The 19779-nt window shown below is 41.4% G+C and overlaps 3 protein-coding genes across 8 annotated transcripts in view; 2 read left to right on the plus strand and 1 right to left on the minus strand.

Annotated features, from left to right (window-relative positions):
- Positions 1-992, minus strand: part of LOC135488756 (homogentisate 1,2-dioxygenase-like) — a 14938-nt gene extending 13946 nt beyond the window's left edge. Inside the window, exon 1 of the mRNA XM_064773530.1 lies at positions 674-992. Coding sequence (XP_064629600.1) covers positions 674-745 — 72 coding nt within the window. The 5' untranslated portion in view covers positions 746-992. The remainder of the gene's footprint in view (positions 1-673) is intronic.
- Positions 1-14519, plus strand: part of LOC135488755 (mitogen-activated protein kinase kinase kinase 15-like) — an 18937-nt gene extending 4418 nt beyond the window's left edge. For 4 of the 6 annotated variants that reach the window (XM_064773522.1, XM_064773525.1, XM_064773526.1 and 1 more), the window contains 24 exons: positions 2562-2690; positions 3150-3372; positions 3572-3738; positions 3973-4297; positions 4534-4771; positions 4905-5064; positions 5449-5677; positions 5901-6085; positions 6266-6356; positions 6623-6756; positions 6900-7131; positions 7516-7716; positions 7850-7915; positions 8194-8294; positions 8526-8653; positions 9100-9111; positions 10149-10221; positions 10546-10831; positions 11090-11168; positions 11406-11591; positions 11943-12147; positions 12369-12461; positions 12645-12869; positions 12986-14519. In XM_064773522.1, coding sequence (XP_064629592.1) covers positions 2562-2690; positions 3150-3372; positions 3572-3738; positions 3973-4297; positions 4534-4771; positions 4905-5064; positions 5449-5677; positions 5901-6085; positions 6266-6356; positions 6623-6756; positions 6900-7131; positions 7516-7716; positions 7850-7915; positions 8194-8294; positions 8526-8653; positions 9100-9111; positions 10149-10221; positions 10546-10831; positions 11090-11168; positions 11406-11591; positions 11943-12147; positions 12369-12461; positions 12645-12869; positions 12986-13070 — 3853 coding nt within the window. In that variant the 3' untranslated portion in view covers positions 13071-14519. The remainder of the gene's footprint in view (positions 1-2561; positions 2691-3149; positions 3373-3571; positions 3739-3972; positions 4298-4533; positions 4772-4904; positions 5065-5448; positions 5678-5900; positions 6086-6265; positions 6357-6622; positions 6757-6899; positions 7132-7515; positions 7717-7849; positions 7916-8193; positions 8295-8525; positions 8654-9099; positions 9112-10148; positions 10222-10545; positions 10832-11089; positions 11169-11405; positions 11592-11942; positions 12148-12368; positions 12462-12644; positions 12870-12985) is intronic. The other 2 variants (XM_064773524.1, XM_064773523.1) reach the window with 2 other exon arrangements.
- Positions 14520-15243: 724 nt separating this feature from the next.
- LOC135488010 (uncharacterized) lies at positions 15244-19079 on the plus strand. The gene is made up of 2 exons (XM_064772368.1): positions 15244-15345; positions 16020-19079. The coding sequence occupies exon 2, from the start codon at positions 16043-16045 to the stop codon at positions 18416-18418; it is 2376 nt and encodes a 791-aa protein (XP_064628438.1). The 5' UTR covers positions 15244-15345; positions 16020-16042; the 3' UTR covers positions 18419-19079.
- The last annotated feature ends 700 nt before the right edge of the window (positions 19080-19779 follow it).

Raw genomic sequence — 19779 nt, forward strand, 5'->3', positions numbered from 1 at the left:
CTTGGGTTGATCTCGACGTATGGAAGGGACAATAGGCTTTGACTTTGAGGGAAAGGTGGGCTCGAAATCAATTGATCAATATCAATTTGAATAGTCGACATGGTAACAAGTGATGCCGATTGAATATCTGCCTGCGATTTCAGGCTTACATTGCTTACTGTGTGAATTCTTTTAACAACGATGAAATCTTGTTGTTGATTTTTTTCTCTCAAGTTTTCCTGGTTGTCCATGCTTTCGCTTTGAAATGAGGTTAATTGTGTCATGTGAGAATGACCGTCAATTTATTTCATCAGTTTAAGACAATATCCTTGATTGAATTTAATGTAATTTAAAAAACTTCAACCAGAGTTCATAACATTTCGAAGTTAACTTACAAGGCTCAACATCAAATATTTTGACAACCTGTAGAAAATGGCTTCAGAAAGACATTTGAAACAACTTCATCCCCTATTAGCTGTGTAAAGTGGAAATTTACCGAATATGGAATTTAATTTGCCTCGAGGATTCTTTTTTTAATGGGACTTATACTGGATGGATTTCTATCCTGTTTTTAAAATCATGCAGGGAATGTGAGATTCTGTTGGGTATGACTGAGAGACTGGAAAGTGTATGTTTGAGAAACGATATTGGTCAACCTTTTAAGTGCACGGTACTCGAAGTTGAGGTTTCTTACCAGATTATAATCCTTCACATCGGGACTTGTCAGTTGTTGGATCTTAGCTTGAATCTTGTCTAGTAAATCCATCTTGATATCGACAACTTGGTCAAATCCACCAAAAGATTCCAAACAGGTCTTCTGTCGTCACTTGCATGTACCAATTAGCACAAACAAAAACTAATTCTCGCCATCTAAAATCTATACATTTGGAAAGGTACTTGTCTTGTCATGTCATCAATATTTTTCAATATTTTCAATTAATTGATGATCATTGATTGGCGTCATATGGCTAGTGTTGGTAGGAGGCGGGCTGGGGCCTACTTGTGTTTTTTCTGTGTCTCTGCGCAATACACATGACCCCGCCTCTTTGGCTATTGAAGGCCTCATTTGGCGAACCCAGTACATATCTGATCCACCCATGTGTCCCAAGTGATAATGAGCCAACCGCCTATGCTGTTGAAGACTTCAACAACCCTCTTGTTGGTCTCACAGCTGTCACATAGGGCCTCTATCATGTCTGTGCTTTCGTTGTACACTTCTGAGAATTTTGAATTTGTATCTAGGTGCTATGTGTTACACTGTACATCTAATATCGACAGGATACAATATTTGAGAGAGAATGGCTTGGTGGTAGAGAGATTGGCTCTTGATCAAGAAGTTGTGGGTTTGATTTCCAACTGGGTCTCGTCTGTAATAAACGTTGTCCCAGTGCCACATTATTTAGTTGAGGTCTTAGAATTTGACTTCGAAGCTCAATTCTGATAACTTGGGACAGCACATGGTGGTCACATAACTCATCTGTTTCCGTGATATTGGGTGTGGTACTTTAGTTGATAATGTTACACAGGGTTTAGGGTAATTGGGAGATGTACCATTGGTTGTAGGTTGTTGTTAACTCATTGTTCTTACAGAACATTCCCATGGTAAGTCCTAAATTCTAAAACACCTTAGTTACAATGTTTCATCTTTATAATGGATTATAAAGCCTCATATTGACCATGGAGGTTTCCGTGAGAGAACCATATTAAACCTGGGTTGGTATAAAATGTGCCGAAACCAGATTCTCAGTGTATTGATACCAAACATCATTGGTGGTGTCTTTATCTGATTCTGACGTAACACTCGCAGGCTGTGTTGAAATACTTCATTTGCGCTGGCGTACAACATGTGCTAACTATGTCATTATCTGATCCTTTCTGGCAACACTGAGTTTGTCCCTTTAGTATGACAAAACGTTGATAACACCTTTGAGAAGGCCCCCAAGGTGTGGTATTTGATTGATTCTGTCGATGGTGGCCTGGGAGATCATTAGGTTTACAAGTGGACTGCTCCGGAGACGAGCAAACCTGGCCTGGGACAAATTAGCAACATGAAAATGCAAGTACATGGACAATTGGTCCATATTTTGGTTCTGAAGATTATTTGTATCACTTCAAGCCGATACTTGAAGTGATAAGTCTTCGATGGTTGATATTAATGATAAATGTAAGCATGATTTGTTGACGTTGCGTTCAATCCAGTTTGTGCACGTCACTGCAGTGCTTGACAGCATCTTATAGATGATGCATGGCAAAAAATGTGTTTTCTTGAATGACTTTGAGACGTGATCATTATGTCAGGTTACCCAGTATCGCTAGAAGTAGAAGCATGCTGGAAGAATCACATCATTTCATGTCTCAGTCTGTTTTTGGATCGCATGCAACCTGCATTTCAACGTCCGGAATCAGACCTCAACTCAGAGTAGAGTGCAACCTCTCTTATAAAGTGTTGTCTATGGAGGGGCATTTCTAAAAAATCAAAAGAATCCATGTGAATTAAACATTTCACTGATTTGAACTGATTTCTTGTCAATCCAAGTTTTACAATACATGACTGTGTCATCTTTTTTTCTTGTATATTTCAGCTCGGGTCCCGAGAAGCCTTCAATCATGAAGGTGGTGTCTTTGGTTGACCTGAATGGGGTGATTGGAGCGAGTGCATCATTGCTCGGGAGGAGGCAGGCACTGGCAGCATTGGAGAGGGCTTGTAACAGGTAGGTGCAGCCATCGATTCAGGGTGTGTTTATTGTGAGCTGAATCCCTTTCTGGTGCAACCACAGAGTTGAGTTGAATTTTAAGAAAAACCTCTCTGACTCAGTCTGAGTAAAGGAATGTTTTCAAATGCATCGCTATCCTGTCTACAGAATATTCATCCATGGATATGATAAAGGTTTTTATGTGGTGCTCAGATGTTCATCATTCTAAAAGGGTAGTCACTGCTGTAGGTCAGCATTGAGGCACTCATGGGCATCAAGGACAAGGGTCTGCAGATAATAATACAGTGCTAAAGCACTTTCAAGAGCTAGACCTGGGAGAACAAACTTGGGATAAAACCACGGTACCCACCAACGATCCTTGAAATGAGAGTCGGACACCTCGTCCAGTGTGGCAACACACTTCTCTTGTTTCAGGCTGATACCATACATTGCATATGAATCTCTAATCTGTTACAGCATGAAAGCAGAGTTAGAACATATCCAGTTTGAGAAGTTGGACTTTGGCGAGCTGATCGTCCTTGATCATTTCTACAATGCTGACGTCGCCATTGTTGACATATCAGTGCAGGTTCAGCAGTCGGCGTTATTCTACCATATCGGTGTGCGGGAGAGCATGGGCATGACAGACAACTTTGTTTTGTTCTACGACACAGACCCTGATATTACCTCAGTGCTGAAGGTTAGTCCCCTGGACATATATGATTGAGCAGAATCAGAGCTATACTCCATATTTCCATACTTGGTGATTCCGCGGAGAAAAATGATATATTTGAGAGAAAAATATTTGCTGGAATTTCATCTGAAACTTTGAAGTCAAATACTTACTTCGCCAGAATTAGACAAATCATGACCTATTATATTTATCATAAACTTTTCAGCTATCATGCAACTTCAAAGATAATTTCCTGCCGTATACCCTGGATGAGACTGACGAGGCTGTGCTCACAGACATCAGCGGGATCAAGATCATCAGTGATAAGATGCCAAGGTGTAAACTGTGGAGCAAACTCAGGAAGGGCCTCAAGGAGATTGAGAGGGATACGTGGTAAGTTTTCATCAGCTTGGTACCGATCCAGGCCAGGCCTTTTAGTATTCGTGGGAATAACTCATTGGAGCCTCCAAATTCACAGAACCAAAGTGTAAAAACACATGTTCTATTGTGGAAGTTGAGACTAAGTCTCTACTTCTTATTTAACTGAAGACCAATCTTAAGCTAATGATGTCTTACAAGTATGGTATGTGGTGTCATTGATGAAGGAGTCCATATCTCTTTTTTCAGTGCACATCTTAAAGAAAAGTTCATCGCAGACTTGAGGAAGGCACGAGAGGCCTACAAGGGCGAGGACTTACGAAAAACTCTAAAAGCTATGCGGACTCGCTTAGATGACCCACTCCTATTATCGGTGGACGTGGTCATGAACATGCTAATTTCATATCGTGAGATTCAGGACTATGATGCGATGGTCAGCCTTGTGGAGGACCTGGACTCGTTACCGAACAATAAAATTACAAACTCTGTCGGGATTAAACATCTTCATGCATTTGCGTTGAATCGGCGGAATCGGAAAGGTGATCGGGACAAAGCTTTGGATGTCATACTAGAGGTAAGTTCCTTAAAAAAATGTCAGATTACCTTTCTGTGCTGAACAGTTCTTTGATGACCTTGAGCACTACCTGACCATGGCACAATTCTGCAAGGGTAGTCTTGAGTAAGATGTAAAAATGTCCATTTACCCTGCCTGATATGGTTTTGGTATTTTATCTTTGGCTTTCTGGTGTAGCTTTGCCAATTTTCAACTACGGTAAATTCGCTGGAATTCTGTAATACATTTCCTTGCAGGCCATCGAATCCAACCTCGACCAACCCGTGCCGGACATGTTATGTTTGTGCGGCCGTATCTATAAGGACAAGTTTGTGGAAAGTGACTATACTGACTCTGACTCTCGCGACCAAGCTATAGACTGGTACAGGAAGGGATTTGACGTACAGCCTAACGAGTACGCAGGAATCAACCTGGCAACGCTGCTTGTCATATCGGGGAAGGACTTTGCTTCGTCATCTGAATTAAAGAGAATAGGTAAGTGTGGAATTCGATTGAAAATGTAAAGTCTGGGGATTATTTTTGGGAAATATCTGTAAAAGACATCAAAGTCAAGGATTCATTTGGCATTTGTAGAACAACCACTAAAATTTACAGCATTTCTTTTCAGGTTTAACGCTGAACAATCTGATTGGTCGGAAAGGAAGTTTACCATCGTTAAAGGATTACTGGGACGTGGCCACTTTCTTTGAGATCAGCGTGCTGGCCGAGGAGTTTGGAAAGGCTTCACAAGCTGCTGAATGTATGTTCAAGTTAGAACCTCCCATTTGGTAAGCTTGGTAAAGGAAATTCTGGGTTTCAGGACTTTTGCAATACGTACCCTATCTGTTGTTTTTTAATTAATCTTGGTACGCTATACCATTGTTAAAGCTCACTGTCTGTTACTGAAACATTTTGCTATCAGGGTTCTCCACAAGGCCATTTGTCAGGCTGCCCATCCTACCTTGGCAGCTTGCCACCCTACCATGGAAGCAGCCACCCTCCCTTGCTCTAGAATTTTGTAAAGGGTTGCTATTTGGCCAACCTACTTTGAATTGCTGGCCGCCCTACCTTGTGCTGCACACTGGCAAAACTTCTTGGAATATCACTGGTACCACCCTAGAGAAAACCCTGTACCAGTATTAGGATGGGCACATCTAAATTTCTTTTTCCAGGTATCTGAAATCAACAGTGGGCAACATCTCGTTGATTGACAACTTTCGAAAACCCCCCGGGGACATCGAACCGTCACTCGATCGTCAGTTATTCAACTTCTGGATGGAATTCTTTATGGAGGCAACCAAGCCAGACTTCACCGGTGTCCTTTACCCTGTCCTCGTCCTGGAGCCAAATAAAGTCTTCATGCCGAGCTATTTGCAGCTCAACAAAGACAATGAAGAACAGGTAAAATCTTTGTGCCACGCTCGATGATATTGTAGAGAAAGTCGACTGGGATACATAGCCTGAAGCATTGAGTGCAGAATTAAGGCATCTTAATCTTTACCTCAGAAATATGACATGAAGTAATCTATACTGTAAGACACTGAATGTTTGGTGGGCAGAAAACTAGTCATCGTCTACCAGATTGAAAATCCCAATGCATTCCATCTCATCGTTGTTTTTCCAGTCGATACGGTTGTGGCATCTGTTCCCGAACCAGGATGGCAAGACACCTCACGACTGGCTCTTCACTGCTGAGTCCATTAAAAGCGTCAGTCTGTACAAGCGAGATTGCCGGGCCGTCTTCCTATATGTCCAACAAAACTCGGATGATTTCCAGGTTTATTTCTCGTCGGAATCACAGAGGCAGATGTAAGTTTTGAATTCGATACTGAAGACAAATTTTTGTGTGTAATCATGTGCCAAAATGACATCAATTGAGTTTTGGACGCATCCCCTAGTGACAATAGCATGGTCACCAATTGAGATGTCGATACCTTATTGCTTTTGCCGTTCTTCCTTCTTTGTATCTTATCGATGAATTTCTTGCAGGTTCTATGAAGATGTGTTAGAGATCATATCAGAACACGAAGGGGCCTACCCAGATCTAGATGACGTCGACTACACATCAGGACCAGTACAGGTAAAGACACACTTGCTGTGGATGACGTGCATAGCATGTCATGCCCTATTAAAATGTTAACTCACCAGAACTTAGTTGCTTCCTCTCTAAACATGCCAAATGCACTTGGGGAATATTAGTTTCATCCTTATTGTATAGATGACAACACTTCTGAATATTTCCGAACATTCAGACAAAAGTTTAACCCTTGATCTCATTTCAGCAACAAATCCATTGTCAATAGGCTTCCCTCTGATTTACGTTCACTCTTTAGAATTTCCTTTCAGTTCGAATATGAATATGACGAGAATAGTTGCCGGGTGACCCTCGGCCGTGGCACGTACGGCACAGTGTTTGCTGCTCGAGAACTCAATACTCAGGTGCGGATAGCAGTCAAGGAAGTGCCAGATAACAAGATCCAGTAAGTATTCACTCAGTAATATCTGTCGTAGCCTGTTTATCAAGGCAGTGATGAGAGTCTTCTGATTTTTGGAGGATTTTAGTTTTTTCCCCATCTAAAACTGGCTTAATTTGACTGCTAACTTAGTTTTGTAACATTTCCAGAGATCATCAACCACTCCATGAGGAAATCAAACTTCACTCTCGGTTACATCATAAAAACATTGTGAAATACCTTGGCTCGTTGAGTGAGGACGGCTACTTTAAGATTCTGATGGAGCAGGTGCCTGGTGGGAGCTTATCACAGTTGTTGCGGTCGATGTGGGGACCGCTGAAGGACAGTGAAACGACAATAGCGTATTACACGACTCAGATTTTGGAGGGAATCAAATACTTGGTAAGTTCCTATAGTTGAAATAGTTTTATCCCTCTTAAATTATGCAGTAAATTTGTGCCCTTTCTGCATTTCAAAGACAAATGCCAATGTGTTAATTGGAACTTCTGCACCCAGGCTTCCAAGTCACAAACTACACGATCCCTTTTGGCATTCAGGCTAAAGCTTTCTAATAGTTATTGATGACAGCTTTAAATTCTTAATGCTGTGGTCAGATTTAGTCCATGAAAGTTGGTATTGGGACAATATCCTCTGGTTTGGTCTATTTTTGGGCTACTTTCTTTGCATTTGACAGCAAAAGGAACGTAATATCACAGATAGTGAATATCCTGTATTGTGAATAACTCTCCCAGTTCTCTCATACATGTGCTTATGGTATCTTTCCAGCATGACAACAAGATTGTACATCGTGATATCAAGGGTGACAACGTTCTAGTCAACACTTACAGCGGCATATTGAAGATCTCCGACTTTGGCACATCGAAGCGACTCACGAACCTGAACCTATCTGCGGAGACGTTTACAGGCACGTTACAATACATGGCGCCGGAGGTGATAGATAAAGGTGCTAGAGGATATGGGCCACCTGTAAGTTTGACATATTTGACGCTTAACTCTTTCACCACAGTTTGTTTATTAAAGTGTCACCCGTAGTGAAAGGGCCAGCCAGCTTTGACTTTGGCGTCATGATCAATGTTGATACATTATGTTGATATTTCAGGCTGATATTTGGTCACTTGGTTGTACAGTTGTTGAGATGGCCACTGGGAAACCGCCATTTATTGAGGTGAGTTTAGAAAATCTTGATATCATGAAAAGTGATTATCTTCTTTTACCTCAAAGGTTTATCTTTCATGTCAGTATCCTTTACCACCAGAAAGTTATTGGTGTCGTGGTCCTTAATAGTCAGGAACCTTAAGAATTTAACGATGTTCCAGACTGATTTTGATGACCGCAATAACGTTCTTCAGAACAGAAAAAGTGGAGGATTGGAATAATTTTGAGACGGGTTGAACAACGCATGAATTTGTACACAGCCGGTACATGTACTTTGATGTGTTTCAGCTTGGTAGTCCAGAAGCTGCAATGTTCAAGGTTGGGTTCTACAAGGCACACCCGGAAATCCCTGAGAGTATGTCGGACAAAGTGAAGGCATTTTTACTGAGGTAAGAAAGAGTATTGGAAAATGTGTTCAGTATCAATGTATCTACAACGTACATGATGAAATTTCACTTACCTGTAATTTGTAAAGAAAAGTGCTTTATCTTCATTTTTAAGAGAAAATTGACTCAGGGTACCACATTCAGCTACATGTGTACTGGTCCTATTTGTGATGAGTATGCACTACTGATACCAATAGCTAATGTCAAGTTCAAGCTCTTTTGTTCTTAATTCAGATGTTTTGAGCCAGATCCCGACAAGAGGGCTACAGCTGCCATGTTGCTCGAGGACCCCTTCCTCAAGGACCTCATGAAGAAGAAGAAAAAGCACAAAGTTCACCCAGATTTTGGGAGGAGCGTATCAGGTAAATATAGAATAAAGATCCTGGTCGACTCTTCACCGTGGAGAATCAATTCCCGAGATAGCCGAGAATCTGGCTAGCCTACCAGCTTGCCGAGCAGGCCTTAGATTCTCGGCAATCTGGGCAGCTGATTCTCCAGGGTGCTTTTGATAACCTGAAATGAAAACCATAGGCAATGCTTTTCCCATTTCCATTGCACGCCCTTAACTAGGAACTTCATTTAGTAGTGCTGGCTATTCAAATAAACATAAACTGCATGTCCCAGTCTTCCTACATGGCGGGAGTAAACATTTTTGAATGGAAATGATTTATTCTTGCCAGAATGTGCTGATGTTGGAACATTTTAGGAAAAGTCCTGCAACTTTTTCTGCCCCGGTTAGAGCTGATATCCTCCCTCTGTCCCTTAGCAGTGACTGTACTAATTTTTCTCTCACTACACTTTCTTCCAGGAGACTCGCCAGGTAAATTTTGTATTGTTATAGAATTTATGTATTATACCAGATTTTATCTATTCCTTTGCTTTAGAATGGGTAATGGTTTACTCAGGTATATCCTTTAGAATTGTCCTCTACCTTTCCTTACCTGACCTATTCCAAATGACACTATTCCAAGTTATTTGAAATAGGCTTATGGTTGCCTTTCACTCGAGTTTCCTTTAATACCAGACTGCACCACATATCAATAGATGTAACGTAGTTATAGTGCGTTCCTCACCCAATCTGATCGCTGCCACAGTCCTATCAGCAACCCATCACAGACACTATACCACCAAGAATCCAGCAAGTTGTATGAGAATATTTGATTCCCTCCTGAGGAAGACTTAGAATATGTACAAATCCTCTTCCAAAATCCCTCTTAGCTGTGATGGGACCAAGGTTTATTTGTTTGTATTTTGCTTAGGTTTTGGTTCGACCGATATATTGCTTGGTGCTTGTCTATATTGTAGGTATCAGATACAATCAAGAGGAAATAATGTTATTTCCTCTTAGTACAATATAATTTTACAACGTTTCAAGTCTAAAAATCCAACTAGAGTTTAATTTTAGTGTTTACTATTCGCTTTCATAACCGACCATGTTTACCATTTGATCTGTTTCGACAGTACAATATTATTCTATTATGAAATCATGTCTGCATGTCCTTTGTCTTATGTTCTTTATGTTTGTAAACATGTGTTCTGTTCTGTCTCTGTTCATGTATTCAGTATATGTTCCTAGCTGTACAGATTGTAGATTGTCTTCAGCGCTAGAAATTCACCGAAATTCACCATTGTTGTGATGAGAAACATCTGTAGCCCGGTGTTCAAAGTTACCCCACTGTTCAAAGTCACCCCATGTGACAGTATTTTACATGTATGAACTGTCAGAAAGTGCATGCACATATCATCCATTCTATGTTTCTGAACTTAATTTCTTCAAAAACGAAAAATTGTGAAATATTTTAAACACTTTAACGGCGTGAAATGACTGATATGGTGAAACTGTGTTGTGTCTTTCAGTGCCAGCTGGGGTGGTGCCCTTGAGTCCCGACCGCGACCTTGACAATGGCCTCCGGTCACCTGACACTGAAGGGTAAGTAAAGGATGCTGATCATGGGTCACCTGTTGATTTGTACACCAGCATCCTATCTCTATGTACAGTAACCCACTATCAGCTCCTAGGTAACATACTTTAGAATTCACCTCCAAAGCTCGTAAAATATCGGAGGGTGTGTCCACTGGCCTACTGATGACTGAAGCTTAGAAAGGGAGAGAGGAAAGGATCTAAAACTGATAATCGTTTTTTACACCAGCATTCTAGTGGGTAACATTAGTAAATGACAAAAGAACCCTTATTGAGCTATAACTTTCAATCCTTAGAATAGTGATCAAAGCCAGACTCCGCACCTTATTTCAGCATTCCCTCTTCATCTAGCTCCCAGAATCTACAACACTACCAGGCTCAGATGTCCACCACCAGTTCTGTGATGACCCCGACTACACCCACCACACCTGAAATTGGAGAACGTACCCGTACAGGCAGCTTTGGATCGACCAAGCGTGGCTTCTACCTGCTGAGGAAGGACTCCGAACGGCGGTTGACGCTGGCACAGATTCTGACCAAGGATGAGGATGTGATCTGTGATCAGTGGTTAGAGTTCTTGATGCGGGATACGAATATCACAGAGCCCAAACTTTCCAAGGTATGTTTGTAAAAAGTAATCTGTGTTTTTCTCGAAATTATGTTTCTCCTTAGACATGTTAGAAATACAGCTGAAAAGGCAGCCTAGACATGCATTGCGTTTGATGGCATGTCCTGCACTCTTAAATAACTATTTATTTTCATTAATTTTATTATAGTCTCCCATTGGTCGCCAAAAGCCACATATTCTCATATCAAGAAGAAAATTGAACCAGAACACACATTGACATATCTATTTTGATTTTCTTGTCTTTTTTAGAGCCATCTGAAGGTGATGCTGGCCGGCCTCAGTGAGTTTGTCAAGGATCAGAACAAAGAGAACCTTATTAAGGGAATAAGTGAGTTGACTGATATTTAGCAGTCCTATATGGGACATTCACTGTTTGAGAAAAGCTACAAAGGCTCACTGTCCTAAGCACCAGTCAGCTTGGCTTCAAAATCTCCTGCTTGAAGTCATCTATTTACTACACACGTCATTTACCACAGAGAGGTTGAGTGGAAGTCATGGCAGAAGAGGTTCTGCACATGCAGACGAAGTCTTGTGTTATGTTTAATCTTCTCGTGTCCCTTTTCAGATAGTGTAAAAGAAGACGTCGACTTCGACATGGCAGCTGTCAATGAGATTCAGATGTGTCTGTACGTATTCCAAGAAACAGTTCAGTCAATATTACGACAGCAGAACATTCAGCCACATTGGATATTCGCGCTGGACAATTTCTTACGGAATGCTGTACAGAATGCAATCATCATCCTGTCACCAGGTGAGTTGATGCGGTGTGTCATGTTTACACTGATATACAGTGGAACCTCGCTTAGCGGACACTTCTCTCTTAAGGATGCCCTTTCTGTTAACGAACACTAGTTCAAATTTGTGTGTCCATTTGATTTTACCACTTGTCAGCTCAGAGGGTGTGTTTAATATCGAGGTTCTGCAGCATTCATTTCATCACATATACGGCGTATACCTGTTGCCCTAGGGTATCATTCAGGAGAAACATGTAGTCATGGACAAGTGAAGTTCCTGGCAACTGGACTTCATTTTCAAGAGAATTATGTTGTCCTAGATTTTAGGGCATTTCTTGATATTTTACGGTGCTATGATTCCCTTTTAGAGCTTGGTGCACACATCGGAGGGGCAAACCAAGGTGCATCAGCAGCCGCTGCCCCGCCACCGTACCATCAAGAAGAGAAGAGTTCAACTTCTGGCGTATCGACAATAGATTCGGCCAAATCACAACATATTGTTACTGGCTATGACAACAATGTGGTAAACCATTTACAGGATCAGATCCGAGCGTTACAAGATGAAAATAAAAGGTAGGATACGTGACTTTGTCTTCCTGCAACATTGAACCCTTTAAAGCTAGAATACCCGCATAAACAATTGATGCTTATTGAGTAGGATTGTGTCCCAAGAGAACTGCACGCCGGGTTAAATCATGATGAAACAGCCTTCAAAATATACAAACCAATGAATGTCTTGATTTCGCAGAAAGCTTATGAACAGTACTTAACATTTATATGTTTGTTCCTTACAGATTACTGGAGCAACTTGTTCAATCACAGCAAGCATATCAAGAACTACTCAAAAGCAATTTGGAGGAAAAACAGTTGTTGACAGAGCATTTTAGGTATGTTGTTTGACTTTAGGAGTGAAATCACACCAAGGATTCATTTCTGTGAGTTCCTTTCACTTTCTCAAAAATGTAATGATGTTTGCATCCCTCTCTCAAATTTCTGGCTGGTATTAAAATAACGATCATCAGAATAAAGTTGGGCTGGATTGTATCGAGATGTTCTTTTATATCTTTCAGGTTGGTTGCCAGGGCAGCAGGTGATATGACCGACGGCCCTAGCCTCATAGTGTCGCCTTCTATGGCGAGGCGTCTCTCCATACAGGCAGATGACGACCTTGTCCGGTGGTTACAGCAGTTGCACATTGATGAGCAAACTGTTCAGAAGTTCGTGGACGAGGAGTATGATTTGGAAACAGTGAAGGAGGACATGACACGTGATGATCTCCGGAGATTAGGCATCAGGTATGGGTTTATGTCCTTAAAGCTCAGATACAGTGGAACCACCCTTAGTACTCATGCCTTTAGTGGTACTTTGATCGATTGATGAAAGATTGAATCTGTTCTGTTTCGTTTTTCAGGGGTGGTGTGCAGTTGCGAATATGGCGGGCAATCCAGGGCTACAGAAACAACCGAAAGCGAGACCATAGTGAGACACAGGTGTGAGCCAGGATCTCGTGGCTGCCTTTCTCAGTTGTGGCTCCCTCTTGTTGTGAGAAGAGAACTGAGAGAGTGGTGTCAGGAGAAACAATTGAGTGGAATAAACAATGTTAGAAATGAACACAGTAAGATTTGGATGCAAAGTTATCTAATAGATCTACATGTAAGTGTATTCTCAGTGGAATAATTTGCATTAGATATGAATCACTGCCAGTAATTATTATGAGTATCTTCTGCTGTGACAATTAGAGCCATCATCATATTGCCTCGAAATATGTTAACTGTAAATATTGTACATTTTACAAATGTGGTCAGTGTCATGAGAGGATTGTTGTTGTATTTATTATTTGCTGCATATGCATTTTATAATCGTTGTTGATTTTTTAGTGGTAATCTTCTATGCTTAATTTTAGTGCAGGGTTTGATTGTCCAAAACAAGCTTTGTAACTAACGCTGTCTAAATGCTTTTAGGAGATGACGCCAAAATAAGTTGATGCAGGCATTAGTGACAAAATTTCTTTTGAACAACTGGCCGCAGGTGATTTATTTTGAGTATTGGCTACTATGATCCTGTAGGACTGGTTTACTTTTGTTTTGTTTTTTTGCAGTCAGTGACCCTAAATATGAAGTTAAAACTATGTTTAGTACATGTTACGCTTCATTGGTTCTCTGGTTCAAATCCGGCACCCATGTGCAAGGGATATAGCTAATTTATGTATGAGAAATTCGGGCTGTGGTCAGTGAGGTACTACTTCTATGTGTAGTTGTGTTTCAGGAAGAACTAGTTCATTGACTATGTTTGATATTTGTAATATGGGGGGTTGCAAGTGCACATTCTACATGTAAATGCAGTAAAGCAGTGCTCTCCACAAGGCCATTTTTTAGGGCATCTCACCCAACCTTGGAAGCAGCTGCCCTACATTGCTCTAGAATTATGTAAAGGGTTTCTATAGGGCCACCACCTTGTGTTACACACTGGTAAAACTTCTTTTTATTCAAGGGTATGATTCTATCTTGAGAAAACCCTGTGGAGAACCCGTTGAGGTAGACATTTTCCTGGCAGATTCAAATATTAAAAAAGGAGGCGGTCAATAGACTCTTCTTTCTTGAAATATATTTAAACTAGTATCCCATTGGCCACAGTGCTGGCCTGCCTCGACCTCATAATAGCCTGTTTCAGTGAAATTTAATTCATTCAATTATTATGGTGTTGTATTTTGTACTACATGTTGAGACAGAAAGTTGAATAATGTAACTGTACAATCTATCCACTAGTCTATGGTATTGTTCCTATGAAGCATTAGTCAATCTTGAGACACCCTGTGTACATTTTGGCAAAACACTATAGATTCTGACTTCAAAACTTAAAAATGCCCCAAGGACCTGTGCATGGATGACCAAATGTCTTGTTGTATTGTTCTGATTTTGAAGAAAATAAAAATCTTTGTGGTGAAATGAAGTGTTCAGTCATTCTTATTAAAGGCACTCAGACTTGGACCTCTATCCTTCCCATTGGCCTGGTCACATTATAGGTTCAGTATGTTTCAAATCATGAACGCGGGTTGAGGATTGCTCCAAAGTAATCTTTGCTATCGAGCTCATTCATTGCATGGTCTGCTTTGAGATGGATTATCAGGTGAGGATCTGCTCGTACTGCCCTTGGCTCTGGGTGTAGCAGCATTATCTCGCCAGGACTGGTTGTGACAGTCTCTGCAATTTCATCAGGTCTGGTTGTGTCGGCATCTCCTGTCTATCAGGTCTGGTTGTGACAGCATATGCTGTATTATCACTATCACAGGACCCCAGCTGGCGCCATCTGAGCTAAAAAAGTGGAACCACGCGATTACTTAAAATTTAAAATCACCCCGTTTGAGGTGGAAATTCCCCCTTTAGGGGGGAATAGGGGACGAGTTATTCCTTGAACCCCAAACATGGTACCGATGACCGTTAGATCACAGTGTATCTTTGTCCAAACTTAGTTACATACCACAACCTTTATATGTAGGCCTAGTGCAAATCGCATGGATTTGACTCCACTTACGTTTTAGATACGTTGCAGGTCAAATGTTTATGCTGCCACCTATTAGTGAGGATGATAACTAGTAGTCCCGGTAAATGTGGAAATTATTGACGCTGTTTACTTCTTCGCACATTTTGTACACGTTGTTGTAAGTGTGTAGTTTTCGATGTTGATGGCAATCTTGACATAAGAGGCGCTGATTTCGTTCCTTTGAATAAACAGTGAATCAAGGCTGACAACAACTTAAAAGTTTTCTTTATGGTAAACATATGTTAGGAAGCTTTTGTAACAATGAATATTCGTGCATTTACTGCAAGATTTCTACTCTTAATTTAGTGTCCGAAAATAGAACCCGGATTTCAGTACTGCTGCAATGTCAAATGTAAACTCGACTGTGTAGTCTCATCTTTCTATTACTGGACATGCTGCTAGACCATGTAGACTGTAGTAGGCCAATGGCTGGTGATGGTATGATTTTACCACCTTTTTTATGATTGTCCAAAGACTTCATAGCCCAGGCCCAGACTTGGGCATGATATTGGTAATGATATGATATATTTGACGTCTTGACTAGCGTGAGTATAACTTGGGATGTCGAGTATGGACAGAGTAGGCCAGACCAAAAGGCTATGTCAAGGACTGAGGAGTGTGATGACTGCCTTAAGTATCTAGTGACATCAAGTGAAAAACATCATCATGATCATTGGTACCACAAGTCAGCAGTGTGATGTGAGATGGACTCTTTTTGGTCGAAGCTGGTGACACAAACAACAACTCTAACTGACAAATGCTCACAGGATCAGAATGAACACAGAAAAACAAATGAGAAGGCTACATGTATCATTCCTGAGAAGTCATGTAATCCATAACAGAAGTTCAACTGTTTACGTCTGCCTTATGGTTATCAATGTTTTTTTGCATTTGTCTATTTCCAGTGGCCTGCAGTCCCAAATCGGCCATGCTGTCAGCTGTCTTTGGGAGATTATACAGTGGCTACCAGTACACCAAGAGTTGGATCCCAGGCTTCCATCATGCACAAACTCAGGTTCTTCCCACGCAAGAAACTGTCTACAAAGTGAGGAAGCTATTTGACATTGTTGATAAGTTGAAGTTAATAGAGGAGGCTTCAAAGGAATGCAGGCATGATGCTGCAGGGCAGAAAGTTTTTGAGCGTGGAGGAGGAGGTTCTGACTTGGTTAAAGAAGTTGAATATGACCTCAGGGAATTTAAACTGAACCTTGATAGCTGCCCAAAGAATGAGGACCTCTCGGACATTGCAGGTGACACTGGATATAACGTTCTGCAGTACTGCATCATCAAAAACCAAATCAGTGGTGTTCGAGTCATTTTAGAACGTGGCTGGGATCTCAATATTGGTGGCTGCAGTAAACCATTGCATCTGGCGTCCAAGTTGGGTTATGGTCAGATTGTTGAAGACCTATTGCTGGCTGGTGCAAAGGCTGACATCCAGTCGTCAGTGTGCTACCCAGACTCTCACACTCCAGCCAACTGTGGCTCATTGCCTGTACCATTTACCGGGTATTTCCAGAAGAGACCTAAATGCCTTGGAAGTTCCGACCCGATGCTGCCTGTTTACTATGCGCTAGAAAACGATCATTTGGAAGTGGTTCAGGTTCTTCTAAGGGCCGCTGCAACCAACAGTGCAACTGTGCCTTACAAAATGCAAAACCTCTTCAATATGGCTTGTAAATTCGGAGCCTACAGGTGCATTCATTATTTCCTTGAGTCTCTTGGACAGTACTCCTCACTGAATGATAACAAATCATCTCCTGATCGAAGACCCCCCAGCCCTCAACATGGTTATGTGTATTCAATACTTCACTACTTTAGTGACCAGAACAACATTGATGTGAACTTTCGAGACAGTGAGGGGCACTGCCCGCTATTCTACAGTTTGCCATACGGCGAAAAGTGCATGAAACTTTTGATTGAGAGCTCTGCCAATGTTCATGTCAAGACGAAAAAGTCTGAGACAGCTTTACATCTTTTGTTCAGGAGAAATTATGCACCGCTTGAATTAGCTGGGTCTTTGAAACTGTTGTTGGGGAATGGTCTGGAGGAGGACACGAGCACAGTGGATAGTTCAGGGAACACTGCCTTGCACTATGCTGTCTCACATGTCAATCATCGAGTAAACTCTGTCGTCCAGAGCGACATCTTGTGCTACGAAGGTGAAGATTTAGAAGACGTTTCCATGGACACGCAGTGGGGTTACCAGCAACAAGTGGTCGAGACTTTAGAGTTACTTCTTCAACATAACTGTGATTTGAAGGTCCAGAATAAGACGGGGAACACTGCTTTCCAAAAGCTAATCCAGAATTTGTATAGCTATTTCACAGCCGCTCCGAATGTGGAGCAACTACACTGGAGGCAGGGTTACTTAGTTACGATGAAGGCATTCGACCGTGCAATGGATACCCTTCTCAAATATGGTGCTATGGTGAATCAGTGTAACCCTGCTGGTCTTTCTCCCCTGAGAATAATCCTGCAGACATTGCTTAACATTGACCAGGATGTGCTTCCACAGTATACCGGTGATTTTGTCGAATGCCTGGACGTGCTCTGTAAACATGGTGCTGATACGAACTTTTTTGTGGGACACAGTGGTGGTTTGTGTGTATCCATGTTAACTGCCCTCGGAGAGTCATGCATTTGCTACACTGCACCAAGCTACACTGATGAAATGAAAAGAGAGAATGCCATGTTTGTAAACCAAGTCTTAAATCTGTTGTTGTCCTACGGTTTAAATCCCAACTACAGTTCACGGCGCCGCCGACCATACCTCCAAGGAGGAAATGGCAACGCCCTCGTTGAGTTTGTCCAACTCACACGCTGTGTGACATCAGTGTATGACCTCCGGTACATCTACTTGTGGGTCAAGACGCTCCTCCAGAGGGGTGCAGACCCTGATATTGAACCCTACCCTGCTGATCCGACAATCGTTCATTGTCAAAGTTCCATCTTCCTGAAACACAATAAGACGCAGGCAGTCAACCACTACATGCATCAGATTAAAGACTTGAGTGCACTCCTTGGCGATCACTACATCTTGAAACTTCTCCTTCTGTTCTACAGTTCCATGGATCATGACATAGTCTATCAGAGCCTGAACATGGCCAAGTCAAAGTTCGATAATCAGAAATGTGAACGATTTTACCACATTTTGAACGAGTTGTCTTGTCAACCGCGAAGCCTCAAACAGAATGCTAGGATTGCTGTTTATAAGGCATTGGATCGTAACTTGGTTGGACGAGTTGATTTGCTGGATATTCCTGAGATCTTGAAGGAATATCTTCTTGAGATTGAACCTTGAAGTTTTAATTTTGTATGGACAGATTTATTTATCCTACACAGTTCAACTGTGATTTGAGTTTCTTAAGTTTCATGCCTTCGAGTGAGTTATTACTAAAGATCTCAATCACTCCATCATAGCTGCTGTATATTTTGCTGTATATTTTCAAGGCTCTTTAATTGTGTACATTTTTGATTCTGCCATTTTGTTGTAAATTTCTATCTAGATGATCAGGAGAAATCTACTCATCGTGCCATAGGCCGTTCCGTTAGGAGCAGGGTAGGTAATTAACCTGCTATCATTATGATCATATACTTAAAAATGTGGCCAACATAATTACCATAAATTGCCAACAGTCATCACTTCTTCTTTGTCTTGCTGCTGTTTGTCCTACTGCTTTCTATTTTGTGTATTCATACTTCAAAACTATCAATTATGTGTTCGGTTTATCTCTGTATCTAAGAAGTAGAAATTTGGACACAGGCACCTGTGGATCAAAACTCCAGCCCAACTGTCAACACCCATATTTTATAAGTGTTGTCAGTTTGGCTGGAGTACCCGTGGTTTGGGTTACTGCCAGTCAGGCATTGTATAGTTTCATAGCTGGTGAACTTGTGCTAATCTTCCACAAAATATTGTAAAATATTTTTTGCTGAAATATAAAGATCATGTTGATGTACCAATCTAAAGGATATTGTCTGGTTTTTGGTAGTTCTCTGATAATTGAAGATTCGTTGTCATCATTTCCCATACTCCCCATACAAGTCAGTTGTGCTTGAATGGATCTGAAGCCCCGTCCATTTCTGAAACTCCAACTAGACCTGCTCATTTGAAAGACTTTGGTTGTATAGAGTAGGTTCTCTATGAAAAAGTGCGGTAAATTTGGAAGATGGCCAACCATCTTGGAACTACCTCCTCTGCAATGCTCTCCCCTCTTTTTTTGGATGTCGAGAGAAGTCTAGAGGAGACTATGCTCAGTCCTAACCAAGGAAAATAATGTCTCCTGTGCAGCCAGTCTTTGATGACGGAATGGTTGTGACAAATTATGTCTCCGGTTGAAAGTTCACGGTTGTGACAGAGACTGTCTCGTTCGTAAAGATGGCATAGTTGTGACTCTGGATCTGTCTTGGTTGTGAACTGGTTGGTGTATAGAATTGTTCTCAAGAAGCCACCATCATCTTCATGTGGGATTACTATGACTTGAACATTGAGACCAGGAAGCAAGGCTGCCAGACGATCGTCTTTGGTAGTCATGGAGTCACAGGTGCTGCCACAAACATTGTTACACTACTCCTGTGTTCTTATATCACGTCTAAATAAGTATTGTTGTGCCTCATTTCATAGGCTCCGGGTATGAGGAATAGAACATGATGGTTGTGACA

Source organism: Lineus longissimus, chromosome 5, assembly GCF_910592395.1.
Source record: "Lineus longissimus chromosome 5, tnLinLong1.2, whole genome shotgun sequence".
Taxonomy (NCBI): domain Eukaryota; kingdom Metazoa; phylum Nemertea; class Pilidiophora; order Heteronemertea; family Lineidae; genus Lineus; species Lineus longissimus.